General features: G+C 43.7%; 1 protein-coding gene across 1 annotated transcript in view; it reads right to left on the bottom strand.

Moving 5' to 3' along the window:
- DNAJC5B (DnaJ heat shock protein family (Hsp40) member C5 beta) overlaps positions 1 to 17,923 on the bottom strand; it is a 403,804-nt gene that overhangs the window by 209,991 nt on the left and 175,890 nt on the right. Inside the window, exon 2 of the mRNA XM_069621124.1 lies at positions 16,813 to 16,943. Within this exon, the coding sequence (XP_069477225.1) occupies positions 16,813 to 16,919 (107 nt within the window). The 5' untranslated portion in view covers positions 16,920 to 16,943. The remainder of the gene's footprint in view (positions 1 to 16,812; positions 16,944 to 17,923) is intronic.

The following is a 17,923-nucleotide window of genomic DNA, read 5'->3' as shown; positions in this document are numbered from 1 at the left end:
TAACGCCAATAATTTTGTTTTGTGATGAGCCCGTTTGTAAGCTAGAATGACCCTGCTCCTATTAGGTTAGGTGGCATTTGGCTACCTCTTTCTAATATATGGCGGTTTTCTGAATATTAACGCCTGATTAGATTATCCTCTATTTTGTACAGATCCCAATACGATAGGGACTTGAGGACCTACACAATGGTAACTAAGAATACTGCATCAGTGGCCGGTGAGCGACAGATGGGTGTGTCATGCACCGATTGCTAAGAAGCATGGGCTTTTGAAACCGAAGAAGTAAGCATGAGTTAGCTTAAATGGCATAAAGATGGGAGACACTAACAGTCATAGGGGCTGCAAAGGAATTATAGATACAAGAATAATTGCATAACCTTGTTATCACCCATGCAGAGCATCATAATTCAGATACCATTCCTGGTGTATGCTTTGAAAAAGAGCCATCCCACTGTCACAATACCAAATATGAATCAACATTGAGGCATACTCAGCCGTCTTCCTTTCTTCGATAAGTAAGTGGCTATGTAGATGTTTCACCTCTCGTACTATTTATTATGAAGGAGCTGTTCAGATAGTTTTACAATTATGTGTCGTTACGAAGAGACAATAGCTACAAATCTGTAGAGAAGAAATTCCAGATTAGATACAGGAATTTCTAATATAAATATGAGTAGGCACATCTAATAAATAGATGACTTTCTTTTGTGTTGTAGGAAAGAATAATACGTCCTTACCTTCTGAAAATCACAAGTTTATTTTCCCTGGATAATTAAAGCTCTATGGGCAAAATCACTCACAACAGTTGTGGAAGTAAGTAAAGGGCTGGTTGTGCTTATTTGAACTAATACGTGTCACAGAAGTATCTAAACTTTTCTCTGACATTAGATAGGCAAAGATCTCTCTTATAAAGCAATAGCACATCGAGGTGCTAAACGTTGAGAGTTAGACTAAAGATGAAGTATATCATATAAATTAAAAACTAGAGAACTACATAGGAATCATCATACTTGTATGTAACTGTTACTGTTTTAATTATGTGTTTAGAACCTTCAAAATAGCTCTTGGGTACGAGACAGTATTAGTACAGAGTCGAAGAAATCAGTTCGTCCTGAAGAAGGCCTGAAATAGTAATGTGTGAAGTGACACTAGAGATAGTTTCTAATGCATTTGTAATGGCTGAAACATGTTGACAATCTGAAAAGATCTCTATTTGTTAAGAATCTTTGTGAATTTAGTTATACTGACCCCTGTATGAACTATATATGTTTAATTGATACATTGATTTTTTTGCTCCGATTTGTTCTTTGTTTTTTGATTTTGTGGTTGTAATGAATTATTAATAAATTGAAATCCTTTTATAGTTAACTTAGTTGTATGTTGGTTCCTGAATATCGGTTTGATATGCTGTTGATTTAATATGTTGCCTTTGTAAAAACACCACCAACCCTACCCTGACCGGTATTGAGAGGGGTAATCTTTTCTCACCTCTATAGTATACCTATATATTCCTTCCTTCTGAGAAATTGATCCCCCTTTAAAAAATTGGGAGTCTACCTTATGACAGGTTTTGTCCTATGTGAAGGAGGCATCAACTGCCCAGGGTTTCCCAGTTCTGGCAAGAATCATTACACACATCTCTTTCCTGTGTGCTGTTTTGAGCTTAATGCAGGAGTGTAGAGCTCACACTGGAAGGATCCATCGGCAGTGCCTGCAAAGGAATCCTGGGATCTGGATCTACTGGAGACATGATTGGTTAAAGCCACCTCATGTATCCGGCCCCTGTGGATCATGGTTCAGACTCTACATCCTTGCCCCGACGGTGTCTTTGGCCGCCGGCTATTACTGAGCCTCTCTGAGGCTGTGAATCCCACCTCAGACATGGATTTTGAACAGCCTGTATTGACCTGCGGATTGATGACTAAAAGTGAAGGTAGTTTCTCCAACTGGACTCTAACGCCTAGTTCTGACTGTCCTAGTTCACTCCCAGTTCAGAGTAACTTGGGGACCTGGTAAAGCCAAAACAGTCAATGGAAATTAGAAGCTTTTTCAAAAAATACCTAATTTCTAAAGACATAGCTGTGACTCCATAGACTCAAATTGTGATAATATGCCTATAGATTTATCGTATAACAAGTGTCCCCCTTGATTTAATGATGAATGGTTGAATCTATTTTCCTCAATTTTCCCTTCATTTTTAATGATTGTTATTGGTAACTATTTGAAAGATTTATATTATTTTATACAACCCTAGCTATAGATATTAAGCTCTTTAGCTCTTGACTGTGTTCCTTTGAAAACTAATGACACTGACATTTGTAACACATGTGTAGCGTTTAAGCTCTTGAGCTCAGCCTGCTCTACTTTTCATAGGAAAAAGGGTATTTTAAGGAGGTTTTACTTGCTTCTGTCTACGAATCAATGGAAATAGTGCAGGGCTAGGCTGTCATGTTTTAAGCCTCTAGCACGTCTCCCGTTGCAGCAGTCCCAGATTTCTCTTTTAAATTAATTCTTCTGTGCCCTTCTTTCCACAAAATGTCCTCAATTCGCTTCTCTTCTGCTTCCTCTTCCATGAGATGGCATCATTAATTTCTGGTATCCTGCTCTCAACCAGCTTTTACTGCTGCTGTCAATTGTGAATCCTTTGAATATGTGTATTGTTGGCACATTAAATTATCTCCCAAGTTCATTCTTGCCACATAAAGTAACTGACTCCCCTCTCCTACTTTAGGTGTTGCTTGAGCCAACCTTGCTCACTGCCAGAACTCATGAAGATATATTTTAGAGTGGCCCCTACTGCTACTCACCTGCTTCATTATGCATATCACAGGCATCGTGGAGAAAGTACTGTTAGAGCAGCTGCCATTTTGCATTAGGGAGTGGAGCTGTTTATGTTGTGAGAGATTTGCTGTATGTTGATTTGAAGGGCTTTTTTCCAAGCTGCTTTGTTCATTAAATAATTTTCCGCTATGGTGCTGCATTGAATTGTGTGTTTGTTTTTCTGTTGTGACACAATGGAGGTTATTCCGAGTATGGAGGTAGCCATGCTGGTTTTAGCGCAATGGCTACTCCCATACCGGGTTCCGGTTCCGGGTTCCCTGAATGGGGAAATACCTGGCCATTCCGACCTTCGAGGACCCGGTATTTCCCCATTCAGGGAATCCAGACCCTGTGCAACGCCATTCCCATTCGAGCCCCCATAGGGCTCAATGGGAATGGGGAGCATGCTAACAACGGGCCCGTTAATGACAGGCCCATTGTTAGCATGCTGGACCGCTCGCGGGACCCGCTAAGGACGACTGGTTTTACTAGCGTCCTTAGCGGGTCCCACAAGCGGACCTCGTAATGTGGCGGTAGGGGGCTAGCTGGGCCGGCAGCTCTACCGGCCCCGTTAACCCCCTACCACCAGGGTTGCAATGACCCCCAATATGTTTGATCACATACCATTGCTAGTAGCCATATCAAAAGAGACTGTGTCCCCCAGACAGAACTGAAGTCTTCTTACTATTTCTATGAGAGTGGTTTTGTTTGTAAAAATATCTTGAACATTTTTTGGGCCTTTAAAAATAACTAGGCATGTAGTGCCTATATAAGTAATTATGTTGCACTTCATAGTATGTTTTGAAATGATGTGTCAAAATGTGCTGCTATGGTCACCACAGTGGAAGTTGTTTAAGACAGATTTGTTATCTTAGTCTTCTCCAACTACAACCAATCTCTATTTTCCTCCAATCACCTCCAGTCTCTGTTGTTCTCCTGCAACCAGATCAAATATCTGTTCTCCTCCTGCTCCAACCTGCTCAGAACTCTGGGTTACTCCAGCTCCACTCAAGTGCGGATTCTAAACACCCACACTGGTGGATCTATAAGGCTGAGTGAAACTTATATAGGGGATGCTGTTATTTTGGATTTCACGCTCATTCTATTGACTCTGCCCTTCTTGTATTCTGGAGCTCATGCAGTTTCGGAATGAGACTGAATCTTAATGGAAATTGTTGGATCCGACTCACGTCCCGCATGTGCGGTGACGTGAGGTGCACTACAAATAAGGGGCCCGCCCTGCCGAAAGGCAGGCAGTTCCGGGCACGAGAGAGCACATACGTGTCGTGTCCTTTGTCGCCTCCCACGTTCCTCAGCTGGGCCACCAATGCAGACACTGCTCGTGCCTCTCTCCGCCGGCTGCGCTGGCAGATGGGAACTTCACACTGGCGATGAGATGAGGGAGCGGAATGCGCGCTCACCTGATTCCAGGACATAAATCAGCCCACACGCCGACAGCACGGGCACATTTTTGGAAAACACAGTGGGGGTACCATTCTCCACCCAAAATTTAAAAAAAATACATTGTTTTTTTTTCCTTTCAAATCCAAGCATCTACAAAATGAACCCAGAAACACAGTGGATGACACTGTGAAAAAAAAAACATTTGTTTTCTTCCTATTCAATCATTATAGAGCAGCAAAGGGGTGGCTTCTGCACCACCCAAGGAAACACCTACGAACTGGCAAGTCCTCAGTGCCACACCAACAGACTGGCAAACAAAGGTGAGGGGGAATCCCTCGCTGCCCACAAATACACAGGGCTGAACACAGCATCAGGGCAGCATGGCAATTGGCCTTTCCATGCCCAGACCGTGGAGGATTCCACACCGGCAAGGATAGCCGCATCACTGACGTCACCAGCACCGTTCCCCCAACCTCATGGAGGTGCCACGGCTGCATTAGGGCCATTCGACCCCTACACCGATCTATTATCAGTGGGCCCCACTCGATGCTGTGAATTCAAAAGTTCAGGATGGCAATGGACTGTAAGAACATTACAACACCCAGGAAGATGGGGTCACACCTTCTGCTCAACGTGGGTGATGACGTCCTGCGCATTTTCAATATGCTGCTCATTGATGATGGTGCAGACATATGCCAACTGACCAAAGATGCCCTTACAGTACATTTCATGCCACAGTTGAATCCGGACTATGAAACCTTCAATTTCTACACCACAGTACAGATGGAGGATGAAACACTGGATGCTTACCACACAAGGCTTAGGAAACTAGCACTCTCCTGTGAATTCGACAAAGTTGAAAAGGAAATGAGGCGCCAGATCATCAACGGCATGCACTCGAAGAAACTGCGCAGAATGGTTTTGGGCGACAAAGCCGACACCCTAGCCAGGATCCTTGAAATTGGATGCCAAAGAGAGCTGTCGCACGCAAGGGCGGCACACATGGGCACCATGATACAGAAGCTCCAACTGGCGGCAATGACAACGGTGATAGCAGAGATTTCCAACCGCCAAGCACCAAGGAAAGACTAAAATGAGGCAAACAATTCACTGCGGTGGCAACCGAGAATCCCGGGGCCTATCGAGTGCGGATGGTGTAGTGGAGTACGCCAGGGAAGAAGTAACTGTCCAGCGCAGGGAACCACCTGTGGGACATTTGGCCGGAAGGATCACTACGCACATGTCTGCAGATCCTCATGGAAGCTTCAACACCCACAACCACAATCAGTTAAATCCTTTTCAAAGAAAAAGAAGCAAGCAGATACATGTAACACAGCAGCCAACAAAAACTCATCGACAGACGAGTCTGGAGATGACAATGGTGACTCAGAGACGGATGTGGGGACTCGGAGAACGAGGAGGAGGAGCAAGGTCCATCTGATCTCAGCACTTAATCACAGAAGCACAGTGATGAGGAAGAAACAGAGAAGACACAAATGCCTTGTTTACATACAGGGCCAAGAGACACTCATGACGATACACACCGTAGCATCAGTAATTGCCATGCAATCGACAATGTTTCGGACACTACGTCCTTGACCTGACCTCAAGTCAACTGAAACACTCCTGTTCGCCTACGGAAGCAAGATGCCACTACCAGTGGATGGACGTTTCAGAACGGAACTAAGCAGAGGCCAGACAGTCATTAAATCAAAGATATATGTCGTCAATGCTGAAATCGAATGCCTGCTTAGTAGAGCTGCAGCGAAAGACCTAGGACTGATCCGGTTCATCTGCGATGTCACAGACTCAGAAGACATCACCAACCTCCGAGAGAAGCACCCGGGCACACTCAACGGCAACCGATGGTTAAAAGGCAAGCTTATAAAACATCAAATCGACCATACGGTACAGCCCCGGGCGGTATGCCACAGGAGAACTCCATTTCATATGAGAGGCCTGGTCGCAAAGGCTGGCCTTATAGAACAGCAATCAAAAGGGAGCGACACATCACTCCCACATTAGATGAGATCATTACGGACCTCACAGGGTCGGAAGTTTTCTCAAGAATCGACCTCAATGCTGGATACCACCAGTTGAAACTACACCGTGACTCACAGTATATCAGGACTTTATCCACCCACCTGGGTCTCCGCTGGTACAGGAGACTGAGTTTCGCCATCTCCTCAGCGGGGAAGGTGTTCCAGCAAGCCATCCAGGAAGTAATCCATGGGATCCCAGGAGTGCTCAATGTCAGTGACAACATCCTCATCCATGCCAGTGACAGGCAGGAGCACATGCACCGCCCGAGATGGTGACCGTAGGCCTAACCATCCACTGGGACAAATGCTAGCTCCTGAAAGAAGAGATAATATTCTTCAGGTACGTTTTCAACAGTGAGGGGGGTATCAGCCGACCCACAAAAGGTGGCAGACATAAAGGAGGCCTCCCCCAGACAACACCCACGGAAGTACGCAGTTTCTTGGGGATGGCAACTTATTGCGTTAGGTTCATCCCCAACCTGGCAACCATGTCTGAGCTGCTCAGGGAGCTCACCAGGTCGAACACTAAATTGAACTGAGCTCTGAATGCCAGGAAGCATTTGAGTGAATCAAGGCATCTCTGTCATCGAAAACAACAATGGATTATTACAACCCGATGTGGATGGCTGAACTATATGTCGATGCTAGCCCTTCTTGGCCTTGGGGCCATCCTGGTCCAACAAACACAGATAGGCGAAACAAAGCCCATTGCATGTTCCTCCCAAACCCTCACGCCCACCGAACAGCAATACTCGCACATTCAAAAGGAAGCTATAGCAGTGCTCGGGGGCTGCCGCCATTTCCACATCTACCTCTATGGACGGAAATTCAGGGCCTACACAGATCACAGAACACTCATCCCAATTTTCACAGGGTCATCAGCGCACCCTGCGGCTAGAATTGGGAGGTGGCTGCTCCACCTTCAGCAGTATGAGTTTGAGTTGGCTACCAAGCAGGCACAAACAATCCGGCGGATTTCCTATTCAGGCTCCCAAGGGCTGCGACCCTGGGGCAAGTGAGTGAAGCATAGGAAACAGAGGAGCACATATGTCAAATCATACACACAATGATGCCCAAAGTGGTTGGCATCGAAGACATCGTGGAGGCCACGCACAATGACCCTTTCTGCGACATACTGAAGAACACTATCATATCCGGTGATTGGAAATCATTTCACTGCCACGTACATAACCGCACGCCAGCGGCCAGAGACTTCCTTACTGGTATATTCCCAGTAGGACAGGAATTGTCTGTCACCATTGAAGGGGTGATCCTGAGGGGAACCCGCATAGTGATCCCCAGCAGCTTGCACGACAGAATCATGGTGCTGGCACACAAAGGTAACCAGTAAATGGTCAGGACAAAGGCCAGAATACGACACTGGGTGTGGTTTCCTCACAATGAGACCAAGGTAGAGCAGGTCATTACATCCTGCCACCCTTGCCAAATCACAGGAGCACCTCCAAACCCTGAGCCAATACAGTCAGCATAGCGTGGATCATGAAGGTGGGACGCCATCAGCATCGACTTCTGCACAGTGCAGGAAGGAACATATCTGCTGGTGGTCATTGACGATCACTCACGATACCCAGAAGTGGAGATCATATCCTTGACAGCAGCAGAGACCGTAAAACCTGCACTAGAGAAGATGGACGCTACATAAATCCAATATCCATACCAAAAATCTGAAATGCCCTGTAGCCATGCAATTTTCCGAGGCAGGACATACTGTGGCTCAACTGAAATGTGTAATTCTTGAGCAAATCAAGCTTGGAAGTAATGGGGGGGTATCCAGAGGAAACTACTACAAAGGAAAATCCTATGGGTTGACTTTTCAGACTCACTCAACCCGAGAGGCATGAATTGTGATTTCGACTCGATGTGTTTTGTTTGAAATGTTCTTTGGGTATGGCATGGACTGATCACACCTCATGGGTGATCTTATGCTCAAAGATTGGCAGGATCTTCATATCTCCACATTGATAAAACATTACAATACTTTAGATTCAATGTGTTTTAATTTAGATGAATGTGAGAATGTTGTACGGTGTCCAATCATTAACTGCTGACATCTACTGGTGCTTTTTGACGATTGGTCCAATAAGACTGTGAGCGTGAATGGTCCAGAGAGCAATGCTAGAACTACATGCCCTAACCTCCAGGGGTAGACCTTCCAGTTCTGAACCTGTGTTATCTGTTTGTCACTATGACCCTTGTGTCCATTACTCTTGTGTCCTGTGTCCAACACCGCTATACATTACATATCATCTCACCTCAAGGCGGTTGGGCATTCTGCGGATCCTTTCCACACACTTGGCCCCATTCCTTGGCGACTAGAATTCAGCTGGTAAAAGGGCCCCATCAGATTTAGATCTGTGTTTCTCCCCTGGTGCCCGCTGGTTATTTACACAAACTATCAGTGGCCTCTATTCGGACCACATGGTGCACTCATTAGCTTGAAAGAACATGATCTTTCCTTCCTAGTCCTTAAAATTGAGTATTGTAAGCTTATCACCACAATTCCGTCGGATATTAACCCCTTTACTCATCATTTTGGTTATCTGAAGGAACTGACACACCCCTTACACGGCCTGTTACTCTAACGCTTAAACCCATTGAGTGCTTGGGTACAGTGTGTTTTATTCCATAGTGAGTCTCTACTACCGGTATGGATTACACACTAAATACACTTCTGTTTTTGTGTAGAGATATTAGAGACTGTCCAGAGGGTTTACCGCATTACTGGTCACCGTGGCAACAAATAACAACATGTTCCCACACCAAGATGGTGGGGAGTCGGCGTAGCACCAGCGTGCATGCACGCGGGTACCATGACGATGCCATAACAATAGGGATTAAGCTGCGCGTCTTTTTGCCGGTCAGCTGCATTTTTCCTTGGTACCCTGTTGGTAAGTGCGTTACACTGCTGGCGTGGGATGCACTGTATTCGCATACATTCTATTTAGTAAATATCACACGCAAGTTAACATGACACATAAATACTTCTACTACTTCTGCTTCCCAGACTCAGGGCTTGTCTAGATTGGCGGTATGTTCCATGAGGAGTTCATTTCCCCGCAGACACACAAGTTAATCTATGCCCGCAGTGTTAGGCTGCATATGGATGTCGCCCTCCAGCTCCTATCACGCTAGAGATCTTCTATGACATGGTTGTGGTTACTGACATCTCCTAAATATTTGTGATGCAGAAAGCACACATCATTATACAACCCTCTAGTTACACTCGGCTACGAGTACCCATATCTGTCTGATTTTGGTTTCTACATATTTGTTTCCCCTGTTACTCCATATCTGAATGCAGTACCTCAAAGACCGCCTGCTACACACTCCCGGCTGCTGTAGTGTTTGCCTTTACAGCTGGGTGAGTCCAGTTTTGTTCAATTTTTCACAAATTAATGATCTATATATATGGATACAACAATATGGAGATATTTCCAGTATGATTTACATGAAACTTATCCTTATTTAACAGGTGTAACCCTTCCTGCACGACCATTTTATGGGCCGGAAGGTTAGTGAAATTCATATAGAGCTAGATACATGCAATTTAGCAGTTGTACTACTTATTTCAGTGTTCATACTAAATGACCTTATCTGTAATGCCTAAGGTGTCTATAAGTGAAATACTGTGAGCAATAGGAACATATAGCTCGCTTGCCCTGAAGATGGAATGTTAGGAATCCGAAACGCGTTGGCAACATACTAACCTGAAAGGAGGTATTTTGGATTTATGTGTTAATCAATTGTGCATAAACACACAATTTGTGTGAACGTTTAACACAAGTTGTTACATGTTGTAACTCGCTTTGGTCTATATTTAATCTAATTTGTTTTAACATGACTTGATGTACATTTGAAAAACTGTGTTATTAACATTATGGTTCTATCCATTCTTTTTGTAATCCCATTGTGTTGTATATGGGTATCTTTCTAATTTTGATGCGATAAAGTTTTGACCTTTTGTCTACTTCAACATTTGTTGAGTTACTTTTCTTTACAAATGAGTCTGTTGTGTCAGACGATTTACGGACTTTGAATAGTTTTTCAAGACCTTTGTTTTTATCAAATATGAATACACTATCCTAACGAAATTGCTGATCACTGTTGAACTTTTGTGTCTAGATGTGGGCTTTCCCAACCTGGGTTACCCACATTATGGACCACTTTATTGCATTCAGGACTAGATGTCCCCCGAGGAGTGCATAATAGGGCTACCATGTGGCAATGTATGGTTTTGTATTGTTTGGCCATTGACGATCACTCACGATACCCAGATGTGGAGATCATATCCTTGACAGCAGCAGAGACCGTAAAATCTGCACTCGAGAAGATGTTCGCAACACATGGCCTGCCAAGACGTGTCAGGAGTGACAATGGACCACCATTCCAGGGGACGGAGCTCAGAAAATACCTGGATGATTTGCACATGAAACATGACCATATCACGCACCGGTGGCCACCAGCGAATGGTGATGTGGAAAGATTCATGCGAACAATCAACAAAGTGTTACGCATATCCAGGGCTCAAAGCAGCCCATGGAGAGTAGATCTATGCATATTCCTACAGAGTTACCGGGTGACACCCCACAGCTCCACCAACATAACCCTGGCAGACCTCATGTACGGGACTTTGGTAAACTCAACCATACCACACCACCCGAGCAGAGGAGTAGACCCTTTTGACAGTGACCACACCCAACCAAGGAGAGTTGCAGCAAACGAATACATGAGCGACAGGAGACATGCAAGAAGGTCAAGACACAAAGTCGGGGATCACAAATTGGTATTGCGAAACCCGGAAACCCTACAAAGTCCAATCTGGAAACATGTTATGACTGAGCACCCTGGACAGTGACCTGAACAGAAGGAACTTTGGTGAAAACGGCACGAGGACAACAGACGATCGCCAGGAATGCTTCCTGGTTCAATATGGTTACCCAGTGAATGTGGACTGATGGAGAAGACAGTTCCTGGTGGAGGCAGAGCTGCCACCACATGCTTCAAGTCATTGCGGTGAGAGAGAAGCGGCAGCGAGTGGAAATCCCGAGGAGCAACCAGAAGGATCTGAGGGGGCGGAACCAGAAGATAAAGGTGAGCCATAGGGGGGACATAGCCCTGAGACAGCAGCCTGGTGGAGGCTCAGCAGGTATAAGCAAAGGGCAGCCCCGAAGGCTCCAGAGAGGCCAATAGACTATGGGCCTCATTACGAGTTTGGTGGTAGCCATGCCCTTAATAAGGGCATGGCTACCCTCAAACTCGGTTCTGGGTCTGGGTTCCCTGAATGGGGAAATACTGGGCCATTCCGACCTTGGAGGGCCCAGTATTTCCGGTTGTGTACTCGGTTAGACCGCATTTGTCATAGGTTGTCGCGGTATGCTAATGGCTAGTCTGGGGCTTCAGTGCGAAAATGTGTGTGACCAGCTAGACTGAATTTGTCATAGACATAGCTGCATTCTAGAGTGCATGGATTGAGATCGATGTCGACGGAAGTGGTGCATTTATGTATATCTTAAACTCAGACAGAGTTTATCTTTGATGTCGCTGAGTCAAATTTTCTGGCAGTATGGGCCGGCTACCCCTAAGTCTCCAAAGGCGACAGACTGGTTGTCCGAGAGCCTCTTCTAGTAGGAGTAGAATGCTGCATACAATGTATCGCTAACCCAGTTCCTTAGGGAGGGGAGTGAGAGTGACAAGGGGATCCTCTACATTCCTCCTCCAGACCCCTCGCCCTTTAACGCAGGGAGATACCTGGATCCTTTTGTCAACTACTAAATATCCCCAGAGTTAGGCCGCGCACTTTGTCTAAAGCAGAATTACAGAACATTGAAAGTTTGCCTTGGTGCAAATACATATTTTCTGAATGTTTTTTTGGACCATCGTAAAATTTGACCTACTGCTAATACAATTCCGTATTCAAATTAGGGCAAGTCTTATGAAAAAATGACTTTAAAATGAACTTTTTTTCACACTGGGGTAATTTGTGCATTAGTGCTAATGCCGTGCATAACTGTGCATGCATCGTGCTTAGTTTCCGTATTAAGGTGAGTAAGTGCATAATCAATTGGTCATGTGGGGATGTAATAACATGCTCATAGTCTGTTAGACTTCTGCGGAGCACAAGTAGTAAGGCAGCATGATGGGTGGAAGGAAGGCTTCCAAGAGGGCAGCTTAAATGCTCTGAACTTTGCACAGAAGATGCCCATACTACCTTGACTAGCAAGCTATTGAGTTAACTCGGGTTGAGAATTCTGTACCAAAGGTACATTACTTGTGAAGTGCAGTTCACTTAATTTATTTTACCAAATTGCTTGTGCTGCCACTTCTGCCCAATTTCATGGTTTTATCAGTGATAGGGGCTCATTATGAGTTTCCCCGTATCCTGCCGGTAATTCTGGCGGGATACCCGGGAACTACCGTACCGTCTCCGCTGCCCGATATGCCGGTATTACCAGGATATTATGTGCGGCAGAGACGCCAGTAACTCTCCATTCCATGGAGTCCAATAGGACACCATGGGATGAGTTTGCCCCGAATCACCACCACCGTTCGTAATGGTGCCGGTGATTCAGGCATTAATCTGCCGTTAGGGGCCTGATCTACTGGCGGGTAAGGCCTGCTGATAGATCAGAGCCCCTACCGGCAGACTTGGAGTTGGCTGGTCCGGAAAGTTGCTGGTATACGTTGTTACTGACACCGTATTTCCGGAATCGGCCATATCCCAATGAGGCCCTATATAGTCTCAGTTAGATTGGATTGTTTCTTAAACACGCTGGAAAAAGAATAAATTATAAAGTAGGCCTATCTGAACCTTGTGCGTTTTGCAACTGTTCTAAAGTGAAAATAAAAAGTATATATGGTGTAAAAGTAAAATCTATCTCTAATAAATAAAACCCAAGTTTCACATATATCCTTTTCTGATAGCGTATGAATACAGTTTACACTAATTGTGCAATTTCAGCAGGCGCAGGGTAAGATTCACCAACAAGATGAAGGACCGGATCCTCAGTCAGCTGGTGTGGAATACTGCTCTGTGCACGCTCTCAGGGAGGGAACCTACCATTCCGCGTCACACTCTGCAATGAGGTAAACTGTCAACATTCTCAAGTGATGCTAATTTAGGTGTGATTGGAGCATACCTTCCATAATAACAAGCTTATATCAACAATGTGCACCCTTGTGGGGGTATTCAGCCAATCATACTGATCAGAAGATGAGATGTATTCAGTGATATAAGACCTGCGTTTGGTGCAGCCTGAGAGCTGCATGCCCCCACCGCTGCCACACTGCTTCTAGCTAAGATCCTGTGGATCCCCCATGCATGTACTCGCTCTGCCTCGTTCCACAAACCGGCCCCTGACTGGCTTGTCCGGGCTGCACTCCCTATGGACGGCTGGCTTCCTCTGTTCCTTATGGCTTCATGAACACTGAAAAGGATCACCTTTCTTCATGTTTTCATGGTGGCTATGTGTGGTTGCCATTGTTTCCTCTGCCTTCTTTTCTTCATACCATGGAGCCACAGACCTGGTCTGCTGAGGAAGGACACGGGTGTGTGGTAGAAGCTTGCATTTGAAGCACTTGTTTCTTAGCCTACTACTGCCACTTGCCCACCAAGCTGTTTTTCTTACAAACAAGCAGGCACAAGAGTGGTGCTTGTCGTAGAATGTGTTGCTTCTGTGGTGAACACCAAAGCTCAGGATTTTCAACAACACCACTTAGGCTCTGCATACCCTTTTTAACTGGCTTTGTGAGATGTGGTCCTTAACAAATCTCCTCCATTAAATATTAAGTGATAAATATGTTATTATCAGGCACCCTTCTATATAATTCCATCCACACCTTAAATGTTAGAATGTATTTAAATTTAGTTTCTGTATTTTTAATTTTTCAAAGCGCCCCGATGGCTCCTTTTGTGGAGAGTAACATTTAGTGCACACCATATATCAAGTAATAATGGTGAGTAGGAAGCTATCTAAGATTGCTGGTAAGAGGGCTAAAGGTCCTCACAGAGATTTGCTTGATTTTCTTGGACACTTTTTATAGACCACTCTGGGCGCCAGCAGAGTCTGGAACTGGCAGGTGTTTGTATTGTGCTCTGACTCACTCAACTCAATCAATTAACCCTGCAATCATCACTTGTTAAAGTGTTTGATCATAAGTTAAAAGTTTTGATAATATACCCTTATAGACTGAGGGAAGGGTCGTTATCTCTGGATAATGACACGCCTCCAAGTTATGGCCTGAGGCAAAGCCGAGGGAAATAAGGTGGCGAAGGGTCATTAACTCAAGTAATAATGACCCTCCCGAGGTCTACAAGGCAATTAGCACGTGGTAGTAACAATGCATGATTTGGAGTGTTTTTGGTGAAGTAAAACATGGTGCTTTACGAGTCAGTAAAGTAAATAGACACAATGAGTAAGTAAATTAAATGTGGTTTTATTTTGAAGTGTTTAACCCCTTAAGTGCCAAGGACGAGTATGCTCATCCTTTTTGCATAGACTTGCATAATAAATAACATGGTTGTCTTCATACTTTAAGCATTGTAATTGAAACTTGGTTGAACTGTTTAACATGAACATGCATTAGGTGTCATATAAAAGTAAATGCTTAATCTATAAGAAAATAAAAGCATTTTCTATTATTTCTATATTCATCTTTCGTGTGTTAAATAGCTTGTAGCAGTGTCTTGTTAAACCAGAATCTTGGCTGGAAATTACATTGTTGATTCCCTGTCTGCATCTGAAGACAAAATGTTCAGAATGCAGTCAATACCATTAGTTATGGACTGCAATCTACACATTCTGATTGGCTGAGAGGCTGTCAATAACGATTTTCATGTGTTAATATTCTTTGATTCATAAGAAGATAGGGAGAGAAACACCTCAACACTACAAAAACTAAATTTGACAAGCTAAAACATAAAATAGTAAAATTAAAAAATCGCTCTGCCTCAAGATAGATGCTTCTAAATAAATTGATAAACATTTGTTTGTCAACAGAAAAATGTTGGACCTATTTTCATGAATATACAGCACTTACAATGGTGATGAAGATTCTGAGGTATACTTTGATAGGGTTACAAAAACAAACAAAACATGAAAACCTAAAATTGTCGATTGATGGTGGAGACCCAAGCAGAAGCATGACCTACATAGATATTCAATATTCTACTAATCTATTTTTGAATAATGAACCTCACAATGATTGGAAATCATTCAAGACAGAAAAATTGAAAGGTCATGTATAAAAGTATATATTAGGAGATTGTTCTATTTGGACATAATATAGCTCAATGTTTTACACATATATCAAAACCATAAACATCATGATATTGTTTTATGTAAGGCTTGCTAATGCACTTGCTGACATCTTGCAGCACAGTATGTTACAATTATTAATCAAATTAATGGCAGTCAGTTCATCTACCCCTTAAAGATGAAAGACGAAGTCAGGCCCTTCAAGTGTTGAGTGTGAGCACCAGTCTGAGCAGTGAGTACTTGACTCACTGGGTTCTCTGGCTAACATCTTAGTGGAACTCAGTCAGTCAACAGCCATATGATTATTTAGAAACGTGACGCTACATTTGCCAGATTTCTCAACAGGAGTTTCTTAGTATAATGTTATTGAGGACATCTTTTTGAGGAACAGTGAAGATTCTTTATCTATCTTTTCCATTGGACCATTCGCTCCAAAAATGTAACATCTAACAAAGAAGCTGGATATCTTACAAGGTTGGCCAATAATCTCTAAGAACTCATAAACATGTGAATAGTTTTTGAATGAGTAATATCCCAACACCTGCAAAGATCTCTCCATGTGCTAGTGTTTTTCAATATCCGCTGACCATGCAATTGAATGGAATTGGAAGCAACAAACACTCTGAAACAGGGTTGCCACTCAAGAGGTAAGGCCAATGAGCTGAGATAAGACAATTCTAAATTACAGGCCTCCTGATTATGTAAAGCAGTTGCGCTTTAGATGCTGAAAGTCGGAAGATAAAGCAATGCTGGTGCATGAGTTGTGTATAAGAAACCAACCACTGAACATGGAACAAGAACCTGTGTCTGCTGATCTAATCAATCATAGAAGACATGCCGCCAGAGTGAAGTGAAGTGTATGCACATCATTATTAATGATGTTGTACTGAGGCTACCTTGAACATTCACTTTCAGAATGGATTTGAGCTTTTCAGGAGTATATGTTGACACGTAACAGTGTAGAGCAGAGTTGTCCATCACCAGGCCTCGAGGGCCGTAATGCTGACAGGTATTCATGAGAAAAAATGTGCATACATCTAGAAACATTGTATTCAAATGTATCTCATGAATATTAATGAGGGGCATCATGCAAATCCAACATGTTTCCGACCCTCCCTCGAGTCCTAGAGCTCGATAGCCTTGTTGTAGAGGATGGGAAGACGCTCTAGCAGTCTCTTCCCATTGTTAATATCTTTCTTTTGGTGTCATTTTATCATATAGCATGACTCTTGCGATATCGGATAGTTCTACACAGTTCACACACACTGCACCTGTAGGATTTCTTGATTTCTTCATGCGTTGCCCCCTTCTGTAGATTCAGAATTTGATAAAGTGCTTCTCCCGATGTGGACAGAGAGCGTTCCCTTTTATCAGCCATATTCTCAATGCATTACCAAGACTTCTAAATGAAAGCAGGAAAACATCATTAATGATTGGTGTCATGATTCAAGCAACTAGAAAAAAGTTATTTAATTCGAATTATTTTCAGTTTAAAAGAAAAAGGGTGAGCAAGTGTATAACTAGCACAAAAAAACTATTCGAAAAGTAAGCTTTAGTAGTTCATCCCATTGAGATGAAATATTCTCCCTGTTTTGGGTGCTCACTTGTATGTACATATATAACTTATTTGTATGAATGTTATCCAGTGAAACATTTTACACACTCCACATTTTCTGACCCCGCATTTTCAAAACGACAGGTTTTGCATGTAAAGGTCTTTGAGAATTAAGCTCTAAATATTCAACATGATAACTAAGGTACAGTTCACAGCATGTGTGCTTCAGGCAGCCTTTTGAGATGCAGTTTCTCCTGTTCCATGAAGAGCTGGTGGATCGTGTCCCGCTCTAGTTTCCAATTCAGTGCAAGGTGGTCACTCACATGACCACATTTACCAGATGAGAAAGGCAAGGTAACTATTGACTCCCTTTGCTATGACCCTTTGGGATTGAATATCTTCACCCCATGACTAGATAGCTCAGTGAATTCAGTGAACACCACATATATTTGTGTTCAGTCTAGAAGGCACATGTTTAAATCCTGAGAAGGCCAACTAAGCACTCAAGCCTTTCCAGGTCGATAAACAAAGTACTTCTAAATTGAGTAATAATATAGCAATAATGCCCAAACTGGTGGGCCGGATCAGGTCGTAACGTCCCAGGGCCCATGTTATAGGCCTGAGCACAACAGGTATTATTGCTATTAGCACCTCAGGTTTTGAATCCTTAAACCAGGGATGACACAACCCGGGTGCCTAAAGGCGTCCCATTCAGTCAAACAAAATAAGTACCTAAGATGGCTGCCGTGGAGCTGGAACCCGGGGCTCCAAACATAGCCCCTCTTCCATTTCCATGGTGGGTGGAGAGGCTTGAATGGCGAATTAAA

The sequence above is a fragment of the Ambystoma mexicanum genome, chromosome 5q (genome assembly GCF_040938575.1).
Source record: "Ambystoma mexicanum isolate Mex_15411 chromosome 5q, UKY_AmexF1_1, whole genome shotgun sequence".
Taxonomy (NCBI): Eukaryota; Metazoa; Chordata; class Amphibia; order Caudata; family Ambystomatidae; genus Ambystoma; species Ambystoma mexicanum.
Note: the sequence above shows the minus strand (reverse complement) of the source record. Positions and strands in the feature narration are given on the sequence as shown.